The sequence below is a fragment of the Sardina pilchardus genome, chromosome 23 (genome assembly GCF_963854185.1).
Source record: "Sardina pilchardus chromosome 23, fSarPil1.1, whole genome shotgun sequence".
In the NCBI taxonomy this organism is placed as follows: Eukaryota; Metazoa; Chordata; class Actinopteri; order Clupeiformes; family Clupeidae; genus Sardina; species Sardina pilchardus.
In genome coordinates this window covers 19,911,414-19,933,839 of record NC_085016.1, presented here as the reverse complement: position 1 = coordinate 19,933,839, position 22,426 = coordinate 19,911,414, and the positions used below count along the sequence as shown (strand labels likewise).

At 43.3% G+C, this 22,426-nt stretch overlaps 1 protein-coding gene across 1 annotated transcript; it reads left to right on the top strand.

Moving 5' to 3' along the window:
* The first annotated feature begins 1,360 nt into the window (after nucleotides 1–1,360).
* Nucleotides 1,361–15,888, top strand: gtf3c3 (general transcription factor IIIC, polypeptide 3). The gene is made up of 18 exons (XM_062528202.1): nucleotides 1,361–1,535; nucleotides 1,794–1,902; nucleotides 2,174–2,454; nucleotides 2,725–2,848; nucleotides 3,324–3,515; nucleotides 3,849–4,014; nucleotides 4,329–4,476; nucleotides 7,607–7,778; nucleotides 8,034–8,134; nucleotides 9,095–9,266; nucleotides 9,594–9,796; nucleotides 9,983–10,084; nucleotides 10,504–10,624; nucleotides 12,237–12,462; nucleotides 12,850–13,040; nucleotides 13,521–13,645; nucleotides 14,968–15,120; nucleotides 15,651–15,888. The coding sequence occupies exons 1-18, from the start codon at nucleotides 1,422–1,424 to the stop codon at nucleotides 15,771–15,773; spliced, it is 2,823 nt and encodes a 940-aa protein (XP_062384186.1). The 5' UTR covers nucleotides 1,361–1,421; the 3' UTR covers nucleotides 15,774–15,888.
* Nucleotides 15,889–22,426: the final 6,538 nt, after the last annotated feature.

Here is a 22,426-nt window from a genome sequence, read left to right as displayed (position 1 = left end):
TTGCTGTATGAAATCAGTAGCTAAGTTAACCAATCAACCTGGTTATCATTGTTACCATAGTTAACATTTTAACACGAATAGAAATCATTAGTTAAGTTAGAACTGGCAATGTTTCAGCTTTAAACTGTCTACCTTCACACTATCAACTCTCTGTAAACTATGCAACCACCATGTTTACCGTAGCTACACCTTAGTAACCATATCTACATTATCTATCTATTTTTGCATTTCATGCACTGGTAATTCCTTGGAATTGCATTTCTAGTTATTCTCCTAACCAGGTCCTATTCAGCTTCAACCGTTTAACGTAGAAACTTGGTTCAAACTTTGTTACGTAGGTCTTGAAAATAAGACTAATTGTATGTATATTTCAGTTCTGTAAACTTGATACTTTTTGAAATATTAGCAAAATATTTTTCCCCATTGACTTTTCATAGACCTCTGAAGCTGCCCTGTTTGCCCATATAAGGAGATCCGGGAGTTAATTGAAGCCAACTGCCCATATATGGCAAGCTTTTTTGTAGGCGAACTTCAGAGGTCTATCGCACTGCACTGCTGATTAAGCTGATTTGCACCTGTGTCAAGAGCCAGCTGCTCAAGGCCCTATCAAGTTTAATTGACAGCCAGTTAAATTGAACCTGCATTATCAGCTCTCTCTGTCTACCCATTCACTCATATATACACACACACACACCTGACTGCAGCACTTCATATATACCACACTTCTCCATGCACTCCACAACATTCTCACCTTAACCTAACTCCCCCATTTCACTGCATCATAGAAAGCCATGCTCCTTACATCCACTCACACACACACACACGCACGCACGCACGCACGCACGCACGCACACTCACACGCACTCACACTCAGAGGTGGAAAAGTCAAGCTTCAGAGAGTAAAAGTCCAATCACGTATTGGTTCTATCTGTGCACTTAAACACAGGTGATCTCACCAATTAGCTGCTCTGCCTGGCTGAAGAGTTACTACTGAGAATCAGCTGGTTGGTTGGACATTTCCACCTCTGCCTCTAAGCCACATACATACAACACACTGCCCCCCCCCCCCCCCCCCCCCCCTTCCCTCACCTTCCTCTGTCCACAGCTGTTTGTAAATTTAAGTTTGTTTCACATTTTATCTTATGTCTTGCTTTTGCATGCACTGGTCATTTCCTGGAAATTACGTTTTCTAGTTGCATTTACCACTTGCTAAGAAGCAATGCATCGCCAAGACAGCAGATGGCAGTCTAGAGTTACAAAACAATCTCGAAACTATAGTTCTTACACCAGTGCACTAGGTGGCGGTATTCACAGCACATGTAAGTCTTGCATTTGTGTTGCAAATCAGAGAACAAGAAAAGAGGGGGACGCTTGCGTTATCGTGAATAAGTTACAAGAATAATGCCGCTTTTGCCTACTACATGATGTCGGAATTTAGCCCCGAACTTATTGATTATTTAGACGGAAAGATCTCATTCGAGGAGTTTGAGAAACGAAGATCAGAGCGGAAAGCGAAGGAGAAGGAGAGCAAAAAGGTAGGAATTATTCTGACGTGAGGACGAGCTAGCCAGCTGTCTGTCTGTCAACACTGGTTATTGATCGGACAGAAAGTCATTTTGATTAGCCTTATCAATGAGTTTATATTTCCAGAGAGATTGCTTGCTACAAATGCTGTTTATGGGAGGATGTTTCAAAGTTGAGAGGTGGGGGGCAATCAGGGTTTACCATTGCTTGAGGTAAACAGACTTAACGCACTTATAAAAGAATGAAAAGAAGAATAATTGTCGTTGCAGGGGAGTCAGGAACCTGAATCCGGTGATGGTGAAGACGCAACAGGCGGTGGAGAGGATGCCACACCAAGCACATCGCGCGTTGTTCGAAAAACACGTAAACGGCGCACGGGTAGGCTATGTCAGAATGTTTTCCGTCACTTTCCTTGTGTAGGCTACAGTAGGGCCTACATGTTTTCATACGTTCTTTAGTCTCTGTAGACAGACTGTTCAAAGTAATTCAAGTGAAATGTTACCATGTTCCTCTGCATTTGAAGTGCTATCTTACAGGTGATCAGAATTGCATGCAGTACATGTCATGATGTAAATTAATGTGTGTAACTGACACAATGCGTATTCCTAAGACTCTCTTCCAAGTTGCTTAATGTGCCTTTCCCCAATAGGTGAAACAGAGGAGGGAATAAGTCCCTCTGTACATCAGGCTTTTGCCTCCATGCTTGGTGAAGGTGGTGACGAGGAGGAGGATGATGACGACGAGGAGGAGGAAGATGACGACGATGATGAAGACTATGATGAAGACGAAGACTTCAACAAAGACAAGGAGGATAACGAGGACGGAGAAGGGGAGGAAGATGCTGACGATGATGAGACTGGCGGCATCACAGCAGGGGATGTGTTTGCCCTGGAGATGGAACTCAATCGTGAGAACAAGAAGATGATGAAGGTAACTGTTCTGTAGGCTGATTTCTCCATCCTTCCTTTCTGTCAAGTAATTCTCCCTTATACTTAACCCATTTCTCCTTTATCCAAAAAGTGCATCACCTAAACATGTGGCTTCAGTCACCATTGACACTATTGATATGAAATAATTAGTATGATGTTGGACTTCATAAAGTAATGTCAGTTAAAAGCACATATGATGTTGTATATATATATATATATATATATATATATATATTGTGTGTGTGTGTGTGTGTGTGTGTGTGTTGCACAGGAGAAGCGCCATAGGAGTAAACTACCACGGGCTCTTCGAGGACTCATGGGCGAAGCCAACATCCGCTATGCTCGCGGAGACAAGGAAGATGCCATCCTAATGTGCATGGAGATCATTCGGCAAGGTAGGTGCTAGGAGCTTGAGTCTTTTGGGGGGTGAGAGTGAGAGTGAGAGTGAGAGTGAGAGTGAGAGTGAGAGTGAGAGTGAGAGTGAGAGTGAGAGTGGGAGTGAGAGTGAGAGTGTGTGGCAGCATTTGAGGCATGATGAAATTGTAGGCATAAAACATTTGGACTAAACATGCAGTCAGTTTACTAAATGTGTAATTTATGTAGCAGGTTTCAGACAGGGTGAGCATCAGATGCAATTGGTGATGGCTGACACTTTTTCTCTTAGTTTTCATCAAATCATACAAAAGACAAAAATCACTATTGACTAATCAGAACTTTATATGGCCCCCCCTCTTTATAATTACTATGCTATTTGCATGTCTCCTTGTCTTGGAATTGTCGATCTGTGCTACATTTCTTGAACAATGAGTTGTTGTAGTTATTACAGCTTAGAAATCAAAGACTTCCTTCAGCATGTCTTTCTGACCACAGCACCCCTGGCCTATGAGCCCTTCTCCACCATGGCCATGATATATGAGGACCAGGGTGACATGGAGAAAGCCCTCCAGTTTGGCCTGATAGCTGCACACCTCAATCCCAGCGACTGTGAAGAGTGGGTGAAGTTAGCCGACATGTCCCTGGAGCAGGATAACATCAAGCAAGCCATCATCTGCTACTCCAAAGGTCAGTAGTTATGAGCCTGTGACCCTTCCCTAGGACACCTAGCTCTGGAGATGAGAATGTGTGAATATCTATATACAGTATGTATAGATGTAGCCCAAGTAAACTTTGACTCTATGGGTGCCTCTCATATGGGGTTTTATGCACCCTCCCTTCCTTCCTCGATCCTCGTCCTCACTTATCTAGATAAAGAATGATGGGGCGGCAACAATGGGATAGTCTATCCAGTGTTAGTTATAGATCAGTGGGAATGCCCCTCGAGGATCGAGGAGAGATGTTGAGAGGCACCCAACGATAACCAATCACGCCTTTGTTTTGGTTCCACTGCCCTTGCAGCTATCAAGTACGACCCGACGAACGTGCGTTTCCTGTGGGAGCGCTCCAGCCTGTACGAGCAGGTGGGCGAGCACAAGCAGGCCATGGACGGCTACCGCCGCATCCTCAACCTGCTGCCGCCCCACGACGGAGAGCACTTCATGCAGCTGTCGAAGGACATGGCCAAGTGAGGGCTTATTTTCAGAGACGATTCATCATCTGTTCTAAAGAATCTTTGTTTATATATTGAACTCTGCTAATAAACATGGCATAGTTGTCTGTCCATTGATAATCGTATGTTGATAATTGTATGTTATGAAGGTGTTTTTTCTGACAATTGCATGTACCTGTATCTGTAGTTTTATTAAGCTGTAATTCATCCATAATGCACACAGTTATCACATGTAATACGTTTTTTTTGTTGAAAAAAAGGTATGTTCACCAGTCATTCACTTTAGCATTGTTCATGCAAACCCCTGTTTTGTGCCGTCTTGCCTGCAGGAGTTATTATGAGAGCAGTGAGCTGCCGTCAGCCATCGGCGTGATGGAGGAGGCCCTGAAGCGCCACCCAGAGCTGGTCACTCACGAGTGCATCAACATGGCCGCCGAGCTCTACATCGCCAACCACCAGCACACCAAAGCCCTGAAGGTCAGTAGGGAGAGGGGCTAACACAGATGGGGTGGGAGAGAGACGGAGGTTTGAGATAAGGGGACGTCTGTGGTCTACTGGTTTGTAAGGCTGTACAATTATCACAATTGCCATGTGAACCAACACAATGACAGTGCAGTCATTCTCCTGGACTGCGCCACTTCTGGTTGGTGGGTGTGTGTAGCGTGTGAGGGGCACATCATTTATGATTGGTGAGCTTAACAGTCGTTTTGGGGTTCTGTGTACTGGGCATGCTCACCAATCAGGGCTGGCACAAATTAAAGACACATCTGGAATACTGAACTGAATCAATTCATTGACATTCAAAAATTATATCACATGGCAGACTTTCCCCCACATCCACATTCACATTCACATTCACATTCACATGCCCTTGAGCAAGACACCAAACCCCCAACTGCTCCCCGGGCACTGGAACAAGGGCTGTCCGTTCTGCCCTACAAAGCAAGAAGGCAGTAACTGCGTTTTTGGTCTATTTTTTTTAATTATAATTTTCATAACATTCAACTTGTTATGAAGATTGATATTTACCAAAAATAAGTTAATGTTAAGTAACAAAACCTCCACATGTCCAATAATTCACCTACAACTACTTAGGCTGGACAGCAGGATAACTTTAAGGTCATTGCTCTGGGTGTGTATGTGTACTCCTGGTGTGTGTGTGCTCCTGGTTAGCTCACTGCCCCTTGTGCATCGCTTCTCAACCTTTGGGTCGGGACTCCATGTGGGGTCACCTGAAATTGAAATGGGGTTGGCTCAGATATTTGGCATCTCACAGCTGATCAGTGTGATCAGTGCATTACTTTAAAACATATACATTACATTAAAAAATGAAAACTGCCATGATATCCAAGTTAAGTAAATAATAACTAATCAGATCCTTCATTACAATTTAGCTATAAATAAACTTAGACATCATTCATGAGATCATCATGGGTGATAATGCTTAATCAACGCTCCTAACAAAGTAGCAAAACAACCAGGCGAGTTAGTCAAACAAATTAGCTTGTTAGGACATTTGAGGTAATACATCCCTCCCTATTGGATTTACAGCGGAGAAGAGATGCACTCTCTCACACAATATGTTGTGAATGATTGGGGTCACCAGCGTTTTGTGACCTCAAAATACAGTCCCCTGCCAAAAAAGGTTGGGAATTCCTGCCCTAGTGTGTGAATGTCTAAACAACACTACCCCAGATGGGTTATTTACTGTAGGTCTTGAGGAAAAATAGAATAAGTTTACTTACGGAGAAAAGACAGACCGAATTAAGGAGTGAAATAAGAGAAGTAACTGGTCTGACTTTTTTTTTTATTGTTCTCAACATGATTCTTAGTTTTAATTGATTGTTTTACTATAATCAATGTGTTCAAATTAATTAATGTATTGTTTGCAACTATTATATAATTCTATTTATTATTATAGATATTATTATTATACAGTTGCCTCGGGTAGAGGCATCTGTACGTAATCTTCTAAAACAAACAGTTCCAGTGTGATTGGATAAGCACACTTTAAGACAGGGGTACTCAATTACAAACTCAAAAGGTCCACTCACCAAATTTGTAATCTTTCCAGGGTCCGGAACAGTACATTTCCAAAATTAGAAAAAAAGTAGGCTAAATAAAAAGGCAGTAAACAAAAGGTTTGTGGATAATTCTGCTCGAAGTGAACATTCTTTGTTTCATAATGACGTTTCAAGTTTCCACTTTTGACAAGTGCAACTGTTTCATTACCTCCGCCAAGGGAAGGTTATGTTCTCGCCAGGGTTTGTTTGTTACCTCCGTCAATTAAGGAGGTTATGTTTTCATCGGGGTTTGTCTGTCTGTCTGTCTGTTTGTTTGTCAGCAAGATAACTTGTTTCTTAAGGAAGAAACAATTACATTTTGAGAGTGATCAGGATCACCATTTGGAATCAGGAGGCGCTTGGCGAAGGTCTGCGCTCTCGGAGTGCTAGTTAGAGATTAAACACATTGGTTTCGTTCGTGCTCCCCGCAGGCAGCAATGCATATTTGGCCGTCCTGACGCACTCTGTCTGAACTCACGATTTTCGAAATCCAACTTTAGCTTTTTGTCAATTTTGGAGCATACCATGATATTTGCTTGGCTTGCTAAAGAAACAAATGCCGCTCGTAAACCGTTGTTGTAGGCTTAGGCTAGCTTTCTGATGTCCTGTGGGTGAGCCCAATGGAACGGACCGATAGGCCACACGCAGACCAGGCGCTCGCGGCTACAATGAGTTGTCAAATGTTGTGATGTAGGCTATTCAACCACTGATAGGACATTAGGATTGGGCGCGAGCTATAGTAGTAGATGAGCGATCGGAAACACAGGTAGAAATCCCAATGAAATCTTGCTTGGATCACTATGAAAAAAAAAAAATGAATAAAATCTCTCGGTCCGGATGTCACTACGTTTGGGTCCGGATCCGGACCGGAGTCCGCCTATTGAGTACCCCTGCTTTAAGATTACACCAGCATCATTACTGCACCAGACCAAATTCAGCTGCTGCGCCTGTTTATTTCCTTCCAATCGTTATAGCTATAGAAGAACTATTCTGTCTGCTGGAAGAGTGGCCATTTATATCAATAAATTATTGCACTATTGTTTCTCTGTGTTTACTTGAACAAACCTTGTCAAGTATTTGTAGTAATCGTTTCAGAAAAACAATAACAACTCCACTCGCAGTTGTGCCCCGTAGCTGTTCTTAAAGCTCTGTAACCTACAGCCTCTTGGGGCGCATTGCTTAAATAACCATAAATCACAACCATTATGGAAATATGTGTGTCTGCTTTCCTTGAGCATTTCATGCTTTGGTATTAGTCATGGTAGTTTGGGGGAGGAATTGAAACGTGAGGCAGATAGGCAGTGAAATGTCTGGGTTCATGGAAAGGTTATAATAAATTATTTACATACTTATATCAGATTTTTTTTATTATGCCTTTCTTTGCCCACTCTAGATATGAATTATGCAGAATTAAGTGATTTATGTGGAATTTGCTCAGGTATATGAATGCTATTTTGCTAAATATGTGTCTATGTATTAACATGTATTTAAAGTCCATCTAGATGACGGTGAGAGTGCTTTGTTCATGAATGACCTGTTTGCAGGCTTTAGTGAAGTTCTGTGGGATTGAGCTGAAAAAGACAGAAGAGCAGGAGACCAGTCCAGAGGAGCAACACGTAGAAATGGAAGAAAAGGTGGAAGAAGGGGAGGAGAAAGAGGAGAAGGAGAAAGCAGAGGAGAAGGAGAAAGCAGAGGAGGAGACTGAAGAACCACTTGGTATGCACCAGGCTGGATGGATGTCTAATGTTCATGTCTGGCCGTCTTCTCACCGTTTACTTCCGGGATGTCTTTTTGTCTACGCCACCATTTTGAACTGTTTCTCTTTCACTGCTTGTTTTGTATCCCTTTTTCCCTTTTTATCTTTCTATCACTGTTATTGCTTCTTCTTCTTCTTCTTGACTGTTCTTGACTGTTTCTTCTTCTTGACTGTCTTCTGCTTGACTATCACTCTTTCTCTTTGTTTACGCACAGGGGAGGTGTTGGAGGTTATTGTCCCAGACGAAGTGCCTGTAGACATCAGAGTGAAGTTGATGGTGTGCTTTATACATCAGCATGTTTACAAGCCTCTGGATGTGAGTTTACACTTACACACACACACACACACACACATACATACACACACAAACACATGCATACTCAATGTGTGTGTGTTTTGGTTACCAAAATGACAGCAAATACCCAGATGACACTGCAAATGCGCAAAATAATAATCTACGAGCTTGTATTCTCAGGCCATTTCAAAGGGTAGTTGTTTGCTTTCTGTTTTTGAAGTATCTTGAGAAGTCCACAAATACTGATCCATTGCAGCTTCCATCTCCGCTTTCATTTTAATTTCACCATTCTGCCAGTTTTGTTTGTGAAAGTATTGTTATGCACCTTGCAGATGCAAAAATAAGATATAAGAGTATAAGATTGTAGCCTGGCTAGCGCCTACCACTTCTCAAATGAGACGTGGTCTGGCAACCAGACGTTCATTTTCTCGTATTTGAAAAAATGCCCAGATCCGTTCATTGGGCGCCACGGATGTCTATCAAATGTGTCTGTGCATAGCTCATCATGGTCTTGCTTTCTCCCCTGTTCTGTGATTGGCCACCAACATCAGGCGAAAATGTGGGTGTTAGTTTCCAGACTGCCTTAGCAGCGTGAAAGAAATCACCGCGCCAGGCAGGATGGGACCCAGGCTAATAAGATTGAAGAAGCCAGTTGAAAAAGACAGGGAATAGCTAGCATTTAGATGATGTTTATTCGCATTGGCACATAACTGATTCATATTTAATTCATGTCCACATATGAATGAGGCCTGAAACTGTAGTCTGAAGAAGGGCAGTAGCCCGAAACGTTTTTTTTTTTTAGGCCTGAAACCTGAGGATATCAGAATCAATGTGCTTTTTTCCCCTGTTTACACGTTCCAAAAATTGTACTGGACACTGAAATTCTTTCTCCGTCCGTCTCCTCCTCCACTCCTCTGCCCTCTTCTCTACTCTACGGCCACCATCCCTCCTGTGTCCCTCCCTCCCTGCGTCCGCCTGTAGCCCCTGCTGACCTCTCTGATGGAGCAGAACCCAGAGGAGCTGGGGGATCTGTACCTGGACGTGGCCGAGGCCTTCCTGGACGAGGGCGAGTACAACTCGGCCCTGCCGCTCCTCTCTGGGCTCGTGTGCTCCGAGAGGTACAACCTGGCCGTGGTCTGGCTCAGACATGCAGGTAGGCACCGCGTGGCCTGTGTGTGTGCGTGTGTGTGTGTGTGTGTGTGTGTGTGTCTGTCTGTGTGTCTGTGTGTCTCTGTGTGTGTGTGTGTGTGCGCGTGTGTGTGCGTGTGTGTGTATGTGGACGCTAATTAGAATTTCTGGACATTGTAGGTGATATAAATGTTTTTGTTCTGTGTGTGTATATGTGTTTGTTCTGTGTGGGTGCGTGTATGTGTTTGTTCTGTCTGTGTGTGTGTGTGTGTGTGTGTGTGTGTGTGTGTGTGTGTGTGTGTGTGTGTGTGTGTGTGTGTGTGTGTGTGTGTGTGTGTGTCTGTGTGTATAGAGTGTCTGAAGGCTCTGGGTCACCTGGAGGTGGCGGTGCGGAGCTACCTGAAGGTGGTGGAGATGGCCCCTCTCCACCTGGAGGCGCGCCTCTCCCTGTCCACCCTGCAGCAGCAGCTGGGCCGGCCCGAGAGCGCCCTGCAGGCCCTGGAGTCCATGTACGACCCCGAGATGCTGGCCCAGGACTCCGGCGCAGTGCAACAGGTGTGTGTGTGTGTGTCTGTGTGTGTGTGTGTGTGTGTGTGTGTGTGGAAGGAAATGAAGAGATGATTTTGTGTATGTGTTATCAAACATACACATTCTCAATTTCATAAAGCATTCATGCCTGAGTCTCTGTGAGTGTCCCACTGTGTTCTTAGTGTGTGTGTGTGTGTGTTTTCTGTTTTACAGGAGCTGAAGTTGCTGCTCCATCGCTCCACACTCCTCCTCTCCCAGGGCAAACAGGACGAATACGTGGACACTCTGTTGACCATGCTGGCCATGCTACTGAAGGTCATCATCTCCTCATCACCTTACCCCATCATGCCTTTGTCTATGTCCTCTCTATGTCCCCTTTAGTCTAGGACCTCAAAGATTGAACTGTTACTGGGGTCGAATCTCATGACGTGTGATTTATGGTTATTTAAGCAATACTGTAAGCCCCAAAAGGCTGTGATGATTGTGTCTTTGACATACATATTGTGTGTGCGTGTGTGTGTGTGTGTGTGTGTGTGTGTGTGTGTGTGTGTGTGCGCGTGTGTGTGTGTGTATGTATGTGTATGTATGTGTGTGTGTGTGTGTGTGTGTGTGTGTGTGTGTGTGTGTGTGTGTGTGTGTGTGTGTGTGTGTGTGTGTGTGTGTGTGTGTGTGTGTGTGTGTGTGTGTGTGTGTGTGTGTGTGTGTGTGTGTGCGTGCGTGTGTGCGCTTTACAGACAGCCATGGTACGTGCCAGGGTGTGTTTGATCTCTGACTCCAATCGCCTTCGCGTGGCCAAAATCTCTGGACGTAAGAGGCCTGACCACGAGCAGGAATCAGCCTATCAGGACATTGTAGGTGAGCTCAGAACAGTTAAGGACAGACAACACTTGCCACACACATACATAAAAAAGAGTTTTATACACACACATACACACACACACACAAAGAGTTTTGTGAAGAACCTGAAAGGGTTCTTTCTAGACAAAAAAAGCCCATGAAATGCTGAATTCCCCGGTTTGCCCAGCTCTATTGTCCTGTTATCCTAAAGCTGGTATTTTTAATCCCAAAATGCACTAAATTATTTTTATTTTGTGATGAGCTGTGCTTTTTTTCAGTATATCCCGAAATATTCATTTGATTCATTTATGTGCTTAATGGAACTATTAATTCAGACAAAACAAACTTTAATGATGCAATTTAGTCTCTCTCCTTATCTCTCTCTCGCTCTCTTTTCCCCCCTCTTTTCTCATTATTGTAACCAAATACTATGCTTGGCAGATTGGCAATTTAGAACATTAATATTTAGTGGTGCCACATACCCTGACAATACTTCAGTAATGAATCCATTCAAAGAATCTGTGTTTTTTCTTTCCTCAGTAGATACTCCGTTTTGCTTTGTAAGTGTAAATGTGAATGTAGATCAGGCTTCGGGGCCAACTATACTGTACTTGTGTATACAAGGAATTTGGTCTCTGCATTTATCCCATCCGTGAATTAGTGAACCCACACAGCACACAGTGAGGTGAAGCACACCCTAACCCGGAGCAGGGAGCTGTATTGACAGCGATGAGGTGCCTCGCTCAAGGGCACTTCAGCCGTGGATGTGCGTATGGGGAAAGCAGTGCTCAACCACTTCCCCCACCCACATGGCTGTGCCTATTTGCCCCTATTTGCCCTCAGTTGCCTATTTTGTTCAGTTTTGTACTCCTTCCTTTCCTCTTTCTCTAACCTATCTATTGCTTCATTCAACTCTCTCTCTCTCCCTCTCTTTCTGTTGTGGTCTGCCTCTCCATTTCTTTTCCTCTTCTCCCTTGCTCCTGCCCCTCACATTTCATCACCTCTGACTGCCTCCCTCTCTACAACCTTCTTCTCTGGTTCACTCTTTCAACCTCTTCTTTCCCTATCCGCCTTTAATTCTCTGTACCCCCTCTCTTTCTCTCTCTCTCTCTCTCTCTCTCTCTCTCTCTCTCTCTCTCTCTCGCTTCCTTTTTCCCAACCACATCCCCCTCATCCCTCTCTCTCATAGCCTTCTCTATTTCTCTCCTCCACCCCTTTCTTCCTCTCTCTCTCTTTTCCTTTTTCCTAACCATATCCCTCTCTCTCACCCCTCTATCTCGTGTGTGTGTGTGTGTGTGTGTGTGTGTGTGGACTTGCAAAAGACAAACTATGGACATGACAGCAAGATCTACAAGCACAGCACTGTACAATTGAACTGGTTCCATCATAACACATCTGACAGTGATTACTTCAAAAACATTCCAGACACTCCAGACATTGTAATTGTAAATGAGGCTATAACATCTGTACATATCTTTGAGGTGGTCTGCTGTTTTGACCTGTATATGGACACCTTGTCAATGACTCTTCCTAGAGTATTTGGATCTTGTTTTCCTTGCTTGACTGTCAGATCCAAATAAAAACATTTGTGTGTGCGCGTGTGTGTGTGTGTGTGTTTGTGTGTGTTTAGGGAAGTCGAGTGTGTTGTCGCGAGAGGACTGGTGGCAGCTCCTGCTGCGCTGCATGAACATGCTCTGTGAGAACCGGCGCTTCTGTGAGGCCGAGCTCCTGGTCGACTCCTCGCTCAACTATGACACTTTCTACGATGAGCGGGTCAAGCGCAAGGAGCTGGGCTACCTGGGCCTGTCCACTTCCTTCCTGGACCGGAACTTCGTCAAGGCCTATGACTACATCAGGTGGGGAAATGGATTGGTGATTGGAGCCGTTTTTAAATACATATATAAGATTATATATACATACCGTATAATTTCTGGTTCTTGTGTAAATCTCTTGACTTGTGTATGTCTGTGTTTGTGTGTGTACACCTGTGTGTGTGTGTGTGTGTGTGTGTGTGTGTGTGTGTGTGTGTGTGTGTGTGTCTGTGTGTCTGCATGCGTGCCTGTGTGTTCGTGTGTGTATATGGAGAAGTCGCTGTTTTTTGTACCCATGAACTGAGACCAGAGGCATAGGCTACTCTACTGGGTTTGCAATGGTGGTGTCTAAGATTGTTTATGTTAATAAATGAAATGTATTGTAAAATGTGAACACAAGTAAAGGTATTAATGTGTGCGTGCGCTGGCAAGGCTGATGCTGATGGACTCTGTGGACCGGACCCAGCTGTGGAACGTGTTCAACCAGGTGACGCTGCACTCACAGGACGTGCGCCACCACCGCTTCTGCCTGCGCCTCATGCTCAAGAACCCCGAGAACCTGGCGCTGTGCGTGCTCAACGGACACGCCTCGCTCGTCTCGGGCAGCTTCAAGCACGCCCTCGGTAGGCACAGCACACACACACACACACACACACACACACACACACACACACACACGTGTTTACTCTCGTATCACCCCCAGTTCACCCACTTCAGTACAGCAGGGCCCTCAGTGACTGTTAAGAATTGTGTTGTTCTAACTTGAGTAACTATCTATAATTTCACATGTATGTCATCAATCTCATGCAGGCCACAGACATGTACAGTACAGTATGTATAACTGAGTCGGTGAATTGAAAGACCACCCTTCCAAATGTCACAATTCTCAGGACCTCATGATCTCAAGGACATTTTTTTTTTCACAGAAATATAACTGTAGCGTTAATGGACCCTAAAATTTCACGTCAGTTAAACCTGTTATTGATTATAATAGAATTCCAAAGTCAAGCCTTCTCCTTCTTCACTTTCTTTCTTTCTGTCTTTCTTTCTTCCTTTCTTTCTGCCTCTCTTTCTCTTTACTTGACTTTGTCCTCTGGTATTAGGCCAGTATGTCCAGGCCTTCCGCATGCAGCCAGACAACCCTCTCCACAGCCTGTGTGTGGGCCTCACCTTCTTCCACATGGCCTCGCAGAAGTTTGTCATCAAGCGCCACTCCCTAGTCATGCAGGTTTGTACTTGGTTCAGGTTTGTACTTTGACTAGAAATGCTGTTTCGAGGGCTGAGAACCAAAGGGGCGTAAGTGACATTTTGGTCAGTATATATCACCTGAAAGCTCTTGATGAGCTCTCTTAGCTGACAAAATTATAGAAGTAAAATATTTATAAATATATAGTTATTGAACAAAAACCAAAGGTCTTTAACTGTGAACATATAGAAGCAGTTAGATTTGTTTTGGCTCTCCTGTAAAGTTGGTGAAAGGTCACTTACGCCCCTTTGGTTCTCAGCCCACGTGTATGATGTAGCACATGATAATTAGCTTGGGTGCAGCCTAAACTTCATCAGGCTGCATAATAATATATTGTATATGTAGTATGTGCATTACATGCTATGACATATCTCAATTGTGTTCAGTTAGATAGATAATAAACAAGTGGTTCTCACAACTCTGCAAAATGCATTTGGGCACCTCTCTGCTACACTCTTAAAACAAATGTTGTTTTTAACACATCTCTGTGTCCAGCACAGTTTCCTTTTATATTTGTTACAAATGATGTGTTGAAAATGACACAATGTGTCTCTGTCCAGATAGGAACAGCACAATTGTTTTAAGAGTGTAATGCAAATTGCACAAATACTTTGTAAAATCATCATCACAAAATTATAATATTGTCAATGTTGTGACTTGAAAATTCAAACAAAGGATTCCAAGAAGAACGTGATACGATCTGGCACATATGCCATATGATATGGCACAGCCCTAAGGTGCAGCAGTCATGTGATTTTCCTTTAGACTCCAATAGAAATAGAAATAGACTCCACTTTCATTCAGCCCTGGTTGCTTGTGTAGTGTACGCCTTTTTTGCAAAGTGAATTTATTGGCAGTTTTAAATGAATCCAGTTAGTTTCTAAAAATTACCTCCTGCATCACGTTGGAGTATTAGAAAAAAAATATATTATTTAAGACTACTAGATAGCTAAGGAAATGACATTCATTTCAGTTTGATACAATCATTGTAAGTAATAATTAACACAGTATTTAAGAACACCACAGCAAAAGAAGTGTAGTGAAGATGGGCTATGAGGACGATGTGAAGTACAGTCATTTCCCGCATATGAGCCGCATTGTGTATAAGCCGCAGGACAGTGTTTTATGCAAGTTAAAAGAAACAAAACCATAACACCATAGTAACTGCCCCCCTGTATTGACCTCATATTGGAAGACATTTTGCAAAATCAATGTATAAGTATGTATATATAGTTGTATGTATAGTCGGTAAAGTACAGTAAGTACAAAAGGTCTGAGCAACCCTGTGACCTGCTTGGCTGCAGGGCTTCTCTTTCCTGTGGCGGTACGTGGAGCGGCGGGGTGAATGCCAGGAGAGCATGTACAACGTGGGCCGTGCCCTGCACCAGCTGGGCCTCACCCACCTGGCCATTCACTACTACCAGAAAGCCCTGACCTTCCCCCCACCCTCACTGGAGGTACGTATCAGTACCGTACACCTATACTCACCTCCTCACAGTCACAAAGGCTATTCTTACAGGTTGTTCTGTTGGTTATTTTTGTTATATCAAAATGTGTGCTGTTCATGGGTTGTACCCATTAAGGCAACATACATGTAGTAGACATGTGGTCATGCTCATCCCTTTTCCATTATTTTGATGGGTGCTGCTGGATCAGAAAAGTATAACTCCAAAAGTAAAAAAAAGAGAGTGATCCACACACCATATAGCTCCCTTGGTTGACTTTTTATTTTTAATGCAATGTTTCGTACCCCTGGCATTCCCTCAGGCTACAGAACCCATTCATTAAGGCTCATGAAAAACACTAAATAAAGAGAACAGTTTTCCGGTCAGTGTGGTGTTTGGGTTTGCTCGTTTTTTTATTTTTTTAAAGTGTCTGTCATCAGTGTCATGTATAACGTTCTGTCAACACACTTGCACGTTTTGTAAGTCTGGAATATACTAAAGGTTGAGCATTGAATATCTCCACTTCCTCTCCTCTTCCAAAGGGAATTGATGATGACCAACTGGATCTGCGCCAAGAGATTGCCTACAACCTGTCACTCATCTATCAGTCCAGTGGTAACATGGAATTGGCCAAGCACTTGATATGCACCCACTGTGTTGTTTAGCTCCTCATGCAGAGGCATGGTGCCATGCATGCACTTTGTTCTAGGAATTGACTGCATTGTACAGTTGTGTACATTTTGTAAAATATGTTTTAATATTAATAAAAGGTTTTGAAGACCCTGTTTACAAAGTACTTTGAATTCACGCAAACATTGAAAACAATCTTCAATAATCTTGTCAAATCGGCTATAGCCATACCCATCAATGGCACCTTTATACTGTAAATGGTTTAAAATAACCTGAGACTTGAGCTCATCCGGCAGATCAGCTGTTTTTACAGAACACGCCCACACGGAGGCAGTGCAGTATTCCTGGAAGATGATAGATGGAGCATCGTGACGGCATTGATTAATTCCTAAAAATGTAAATAAATATGTGCACACAGCCTACTAGTTACCATATGGGTAGCCTTTACAGATGCGGTGCCTGGAATCCTTGTAAGCTATTCGAATACATTTACTTGGTTTTGTGCTGAGCGTTGTGGACTATATTTCTATTTCATTATAATTAACTGATAGGCCTGTTCATTAGGCAAGGTAACGAAGTCGATTGACTCAGTTTCCTAAGCTCTGTAGCCTAATCACGTCCTAAATGAAGTCTACAACAAGGCTGACACTTGAGGAAAAATATTTTATTTGTGGTCTGTGAACATATCCACTTATCTTTGCAACATTCATCAGTGAGTTCAGAGAGGGCATACATTGTCCTTAAAATCGTTTTCCAACCTCTCTCCCACGTCTCTGCCTCACTTTCAATCCATAACGCAATTCCAACAGGGCTCTGGTTCCTATCAACAGTGCGAAAGTAGTCTAGGCTACTAATGCGTATGGTCAAAACAAGATTAGAAACCACAATACCACCGCAGACAGTGCTGTGAAAGTAGCCTGCGCTTTCTTCGCCATATTCTACAGTGATTCAAGACGGAACAGACAAATATTTGGATGTTGTTTTGTCGTTTTCATCCGAAGGCTTTAGACACGAGTCAGCGCGAGCTGGTGAGATGCTGAAAAAGTGCACAGACGTGGAGCTGCTGTTGTCACAGAAGCGGAAACAATCTAGCGGATATGGGGGTCTTCTAAATAAATAAGAAATGAGTTCTCTATCCAGACTGGCACGGCAAATGGCAGGAAGCAATTCAACGACGCGCAGAAAATGTCGCAGTTGAGTATAACGCCATACATTTATCAGAGTGAATGTCTGTCATACTGTCGTGAGGGGAAGCATTTTTGGCGGAGGTGTGAGGAATACGAGCCGCCGCTGAAGAGGGCTGAATCTCGGCTGGATTCCATCAACTCGCAGGCCTTGGCCCTCTCCGTAACCGAGCATATTGCAAAACAAAGGTTTGGGAGGAGGAAGTCCTCGGACGACGGACCCTAAGTCAAAAATCAAGGTATTTTGTGATCGATCCTTTGTTTTTTTCAACGCAATCTTGTGTGGACAGGAATCTGCTTATTTCACACGGGCAGTCGGTTCCACATGTATTTTCTTGTTTATTTAGGTTGTGAGTCGTGGCCGTTAAGGTGAAATAGACTGTAACAAATAGTGCGTTACTATTGTAAATAGCTGTTACTATGATGGATGCCCTTCTTGACAACATGACAAAAAAAGACATTAGACGGTGAAGAAACATTCAAACGTAATTACGCATCACAACAGCTAGTTAAAAATGCATTTAATCATTGGCGTGAAGGGAAATTACATTCCTTTGGAAGGCTACAGGTTCTTGTCGACTGACACCTTAGAATTCTGCGACTGATCTGTCAAATGTGTCAAGTTCACGAACAAGAGAATAGGCTAAAAACACACCCGACACTACTCGAAGAATCTGCGTCCCAAAACATCTCCATCCCCTTAGGTCAGTGGTAGACGCATGAGATGTTGTAGGCTGCTCCAAGGTAGGGTGCCATCCTCACAGAACAAAATAAGACAAACATTTGATTTTTGGGTGAATTGCCTGAGATGTCTTATCAAATAAAAGTGAGTTGAATTGGAAAAGCAAAGGGGCATGGCGCAGTGACGAAAGGTTTTAAAGAATTAATCCCTTGTCACCATGATCCGTATGATCTTCGAGACAAAGGCTCTGGACGTGACTAGTCCATCTATCGATGACTAAATCAAACTCGGATGAGACCCTTGACGTTATCTCTCTTCTTAGTGCAATAATTAAGCATCAATGAAAGGTTTTGTTTTGTAAATTGTAGTCCAATACATTGGCTGTTGCTCACAAGCAATTTCCGTTTTAAGAAATTACAATGTACACTTTTACAGTAAAAGGTTCTCTTGAATTCTTGATATTCCTTGATCCTCTCCTGTAAGAGTGCCTGCTGCCACACCTCAGTAAGAGTTTTGCAGCCTAGCCTACATCAATTGCTCTGATCAAGTTCACAAGTGAGATCACAAGGCTCCTTGAAGCCAGGATCAGATTAGCCTACTGCTTTAGGGTGGACATTTAAAGCAACCATAGAGAGTTTGTTTTTTTAACCTTAAAATAATGTTTCCAAAATCATGGACAGACTTAGTCAGATTGTCAGTATTTTTCTCTGTAACTTACTTTCTCCTCAGACATGATAAACATGCTCCAAGTTGCAGCCTCAAAATTATAGGGGTGGAGAGGAAGTGCTGGGCAGTGTAGTCCCACAACATGGCCTTTAATCCCCATGGATTTCTGACACAATGATTTGGAGAGCAGAAATGTTGTTAGGGTCAAGGTTTGTTTGCACATAACGTTCTTGTTGACATTCTTGTAGCGTAGAGGAATAATGCTTTTCACTCGCCACAAGTTGAATGCGAACTTGTGTGTGTGTTGACAAGGTCCTGAGACCTCATGAGACAATGTCATTGTGTTGTAGTAGCTGTGACCCTGTGTGTTTCCGTAACGCCTAACTCTGGAAGGGCGGGTGACCTCTTGGCATTTCCCCCTTAAATTCCACTAAAAGCGATGACCTCTGTTACACTCAGTCAGACTTACAAGACAGCAGGCAGGGACACAGGATGACATTTTTGAATTGGCATTGTCAGATAGAAACGGCATTCTAGCATGGAGAGACTCTCGCCTGAAAAAAAACTCTGTTTATGTTTTTGCCGTATTTGTGTGTAGCTGTTTGGAATTCTGGTCTGGTTCTTGGTTTTCTGTCCGGGAATATAAGCCAGCGTTATGGACAGATCGTTGCTTGTGTCCTGGGGTTGTGTTATATGCATGCAATCCTGAAACTGAGACCTGGAAATGAGATCATCTCCTGTTGTGTTATACCAGGAAAGATGTGATAATGAGATACAATATGAATAGCCACCATATGGTTGCAAAGATACTGAACGTTAAGGATTCAAACAAGAAGAATTGGCTGAACAGAGGCCAATTCTGTGTTCAACTAAACAGAAAATATCCCAAATGAAATCAATATGTTCCTATTCCTATTCCTATTCATGGGGGGGGGGGGCAGAATTATAAACAAATATGATCAGCATGGGAGCTCTTGTATTTGTCTGTATCCAGAAATAACTAACATGCAACGGCAAAGTCAGTAACAAAACTATGGTGAATGCAAACTTCCTTCCTTCGTGAACTCCTTGGGTCAAAAGAGCAACCCAAGGAAGATCCATCCTTTCACACAAACATCCCCTCCCTATACCTCCACCCATCTGTCCCTCCATCCCACCATTTTTTCCCTTTCCCTCCCATCCCTCCATCTCGTCCTCCTGTCCCCTCTCCTCTGCCCTCCGCTCTTCTTGTTATCTTTGGTCAGCCTGATTAGGAGATGTAAACCCTGGCTGAGATTTAGGCCCAGGGGGTGGGAGAGTGTCCATGAATCCCCTGCTGTAAGCTTTGCCCCAATTCCTCCAGCATTAGCCGACTGGACTTAAAGGAAGTGATAGGCAGAGAGACGCAATAGTCAGCCATACAGAATAGAGAAAAGCTTGTGTGAGCACACACACACACACACACACACACACACACACACACACACACACACACACGCACAGACACACTTTACAGGTGGTATTGCAAATGGTGTCTCTACCACTAGGTGTGAAAAGATCGGTGCTTAGGTCAGCACGGGACTGCTGGACTCCTAGACAGCTCCACTGGTGCGTGAGTCACCATTTTAAATGTTTCCAGCTGAGGGTGGCACTTGCTAAGGCCCCTAGCAAAGCACTGTCTCTGTCTCCAAAATGCATTGTTCGCAGTGAAAACTCTGCAAAATTCTCTGGCTGCCATTGAGCTAGTCTATCATCTTAATTCAGTTAACTGGTCCTCTTCTAATCATCAGATAAACTATGTTCATTGCAAATCCATGGAGTTATCAAGCATCTACGTACTAGCCTGTTAAAGGTACACTAAGCAGATTTAGGTATTTTTGGCGACTGAGCTCCCGTTAGAGTCACAATATATTTCACTCCGCCGTTGTAAATAGCAAACTTCTCATGACTTATCCCCCCTGTACACAAAAATTATTTAATGTGAAGGTGAAGGACTAACAACAGGCAAATATTGTATCCAAAGAGCTGTCTCGTGACTGTCAATGTCTTAGGCTGTCACTGTGACCTATTAATAGCAAAGTATTAACAAAGCATTTTGTTTTATATCCCGGCAGTGGAGGGTAAAGCCACTCGATGCCTTGTAAATGTAAGAGGGTTTTCATTGAGGCTCATGAGTCTCTGAATATCTCTCTCACAGTTTTTGCACAGGAGGAAAAACAGTCCTGGTGCCAGTTGTTTACACATACCAGATGCACATCAAGCCGACCTACTTCAAATATTTTCCGCACCAAAACCTTGTGGAATAGTGCCGGGTTGGTCTTCTTTTTTTTTAAATTTAGCATTGAGTTGTGTTTCTTTTCGCCACAGTTCAAAGTGATTTGTGTAAGTGATGTTATGATTGGAGTGAATTGTGACAGGGAAAGAAACCTTGAAGTGTTTTCACTGTTTCAAGTTTATGCCTAGATTAAAGAAAAGTCTGTATCCTCTCAAGACCAGGCTGTGTCTATAAAATTCAACCTGGAAATGCTATAAATAAGACACCTTCTCTGCTGCCTCAGTGTGTAACACAATCTGACATCAAGATGGAGCCGGAGGCATTAGAAGGTGTGGATTTGTTATGATTTAGGTAACCATTGAGGTCTGAAATCGGTAAAGCCTGCCTAATGTGTTTGCAATAAAACCTTGTTGAGAGGGTAACTCTGAGATTCATGCTAGGTTTGATAATAACTTGGCACAGACTTTGTTGAGTTTTGATTTTTGAAATCTATATTCTATTAACTCACCAGTAACTACAGCAGAAAATTATAACATTAATTCCTCTCTTGTCTCTTGTTTTAGCTGTTGCCAGTTGTCACACCAGATGCCATTAATGGGAGCATCGTAATGAAGTTTGCTCGTGTTGCATGCAGCTTAATGTAACTCAGCCGAAAACAAAGCTCACCTGAGGAGATGATTCTATCACTGGGCATGGGCCCAGGAACTCTGCTGCTGTGCATTCTGTACACACACCATCTCCTTTATTAGAATCGCTTAGAGTTTTTGCTAATGCACAAGTTGATGGTGTCTTCAGGCTATCTAATGTGGGATATTAGCTGATGTTGCAGCTGAGTGAGTCTTTAGTGGTAAAACAGAGTCAGCCTATAAAGTGTGGCTCTTAAACAAGAGAGTTATGAGTTGTATGACAATTACAAGCTTTCTTCATTACAGTTCCGTCGGAGCAAAGTCTTATTCTTTGACAGCCACACTGTCACACACATATAATCAGTGTCCCTGTGTTTGTTTAGCCTTAGCTCATGGTATAAGCTATAACTAATTGAAAAAAGGCTTCAAGTCTTCAGCATCTTCAGAGGGACTGTGATAGATAATAGTTGATTTTACTGATCGGAAGCTGTAAAGCTGTGCTTCAGGTGTGATCTTTTAACCACTTAACCTGTGCAACTGTGGCGAATATGTAATGGCATCACATGCACATAGAGATGACTTTTGTGTGTGCCCTGTGCCTGGTCTGGTGGGCTGCTCAGTAGAGGAATACCAGATAATGCCATGCCATCTACTTAGCCAATGATAACGTCTCATAATTTCATTCAGGAGCTAATTCCATTTGGAAAATTCAGTTAGAAGACCCTTCATTATGTGCCCCCTTGAATCTAAATGCTATCATTATGGTAATGATATGGTCTGGCATGATATGGCACTTTGTCATGCCAAAGGCATTATGGTTTGGTTGTGTGCAGAGGACCTGGCTTCTGAAGTCCCTCATTTTCTGGTCGGTGATGACTAACACTGTGACACCATCTTCAAGATATGTCAGAGATGTCTGGGGAAAGTTAGTTTTAAGGTTCACAGATCCACACTTTGGTAAATCTTGGTGTCTAAGGACAACTCACGTCTCGGAGACCATGTTTTTGGCTGCATATATTCGGTATGTGTGAAAGCGTTTGTGATAGCAGAGGGAGGACGGATATGTAATCGAGAAAGAGCATTGACGTGTGGACTGTGAGTAGATGCGAGGCTTATTCTGACACAATGTGTCATGAGTGCGCATAATGCCGCCCATAATGACATGCGTGTCTCTCGCACATGTGATCACAGGAAGAGGTCAAGGCCCGCACCGGTGCATCCTGAGATGGAAGCATGAGTAATGGTGGCGAGGTTCGGCCCTCCGTGACAATGACTG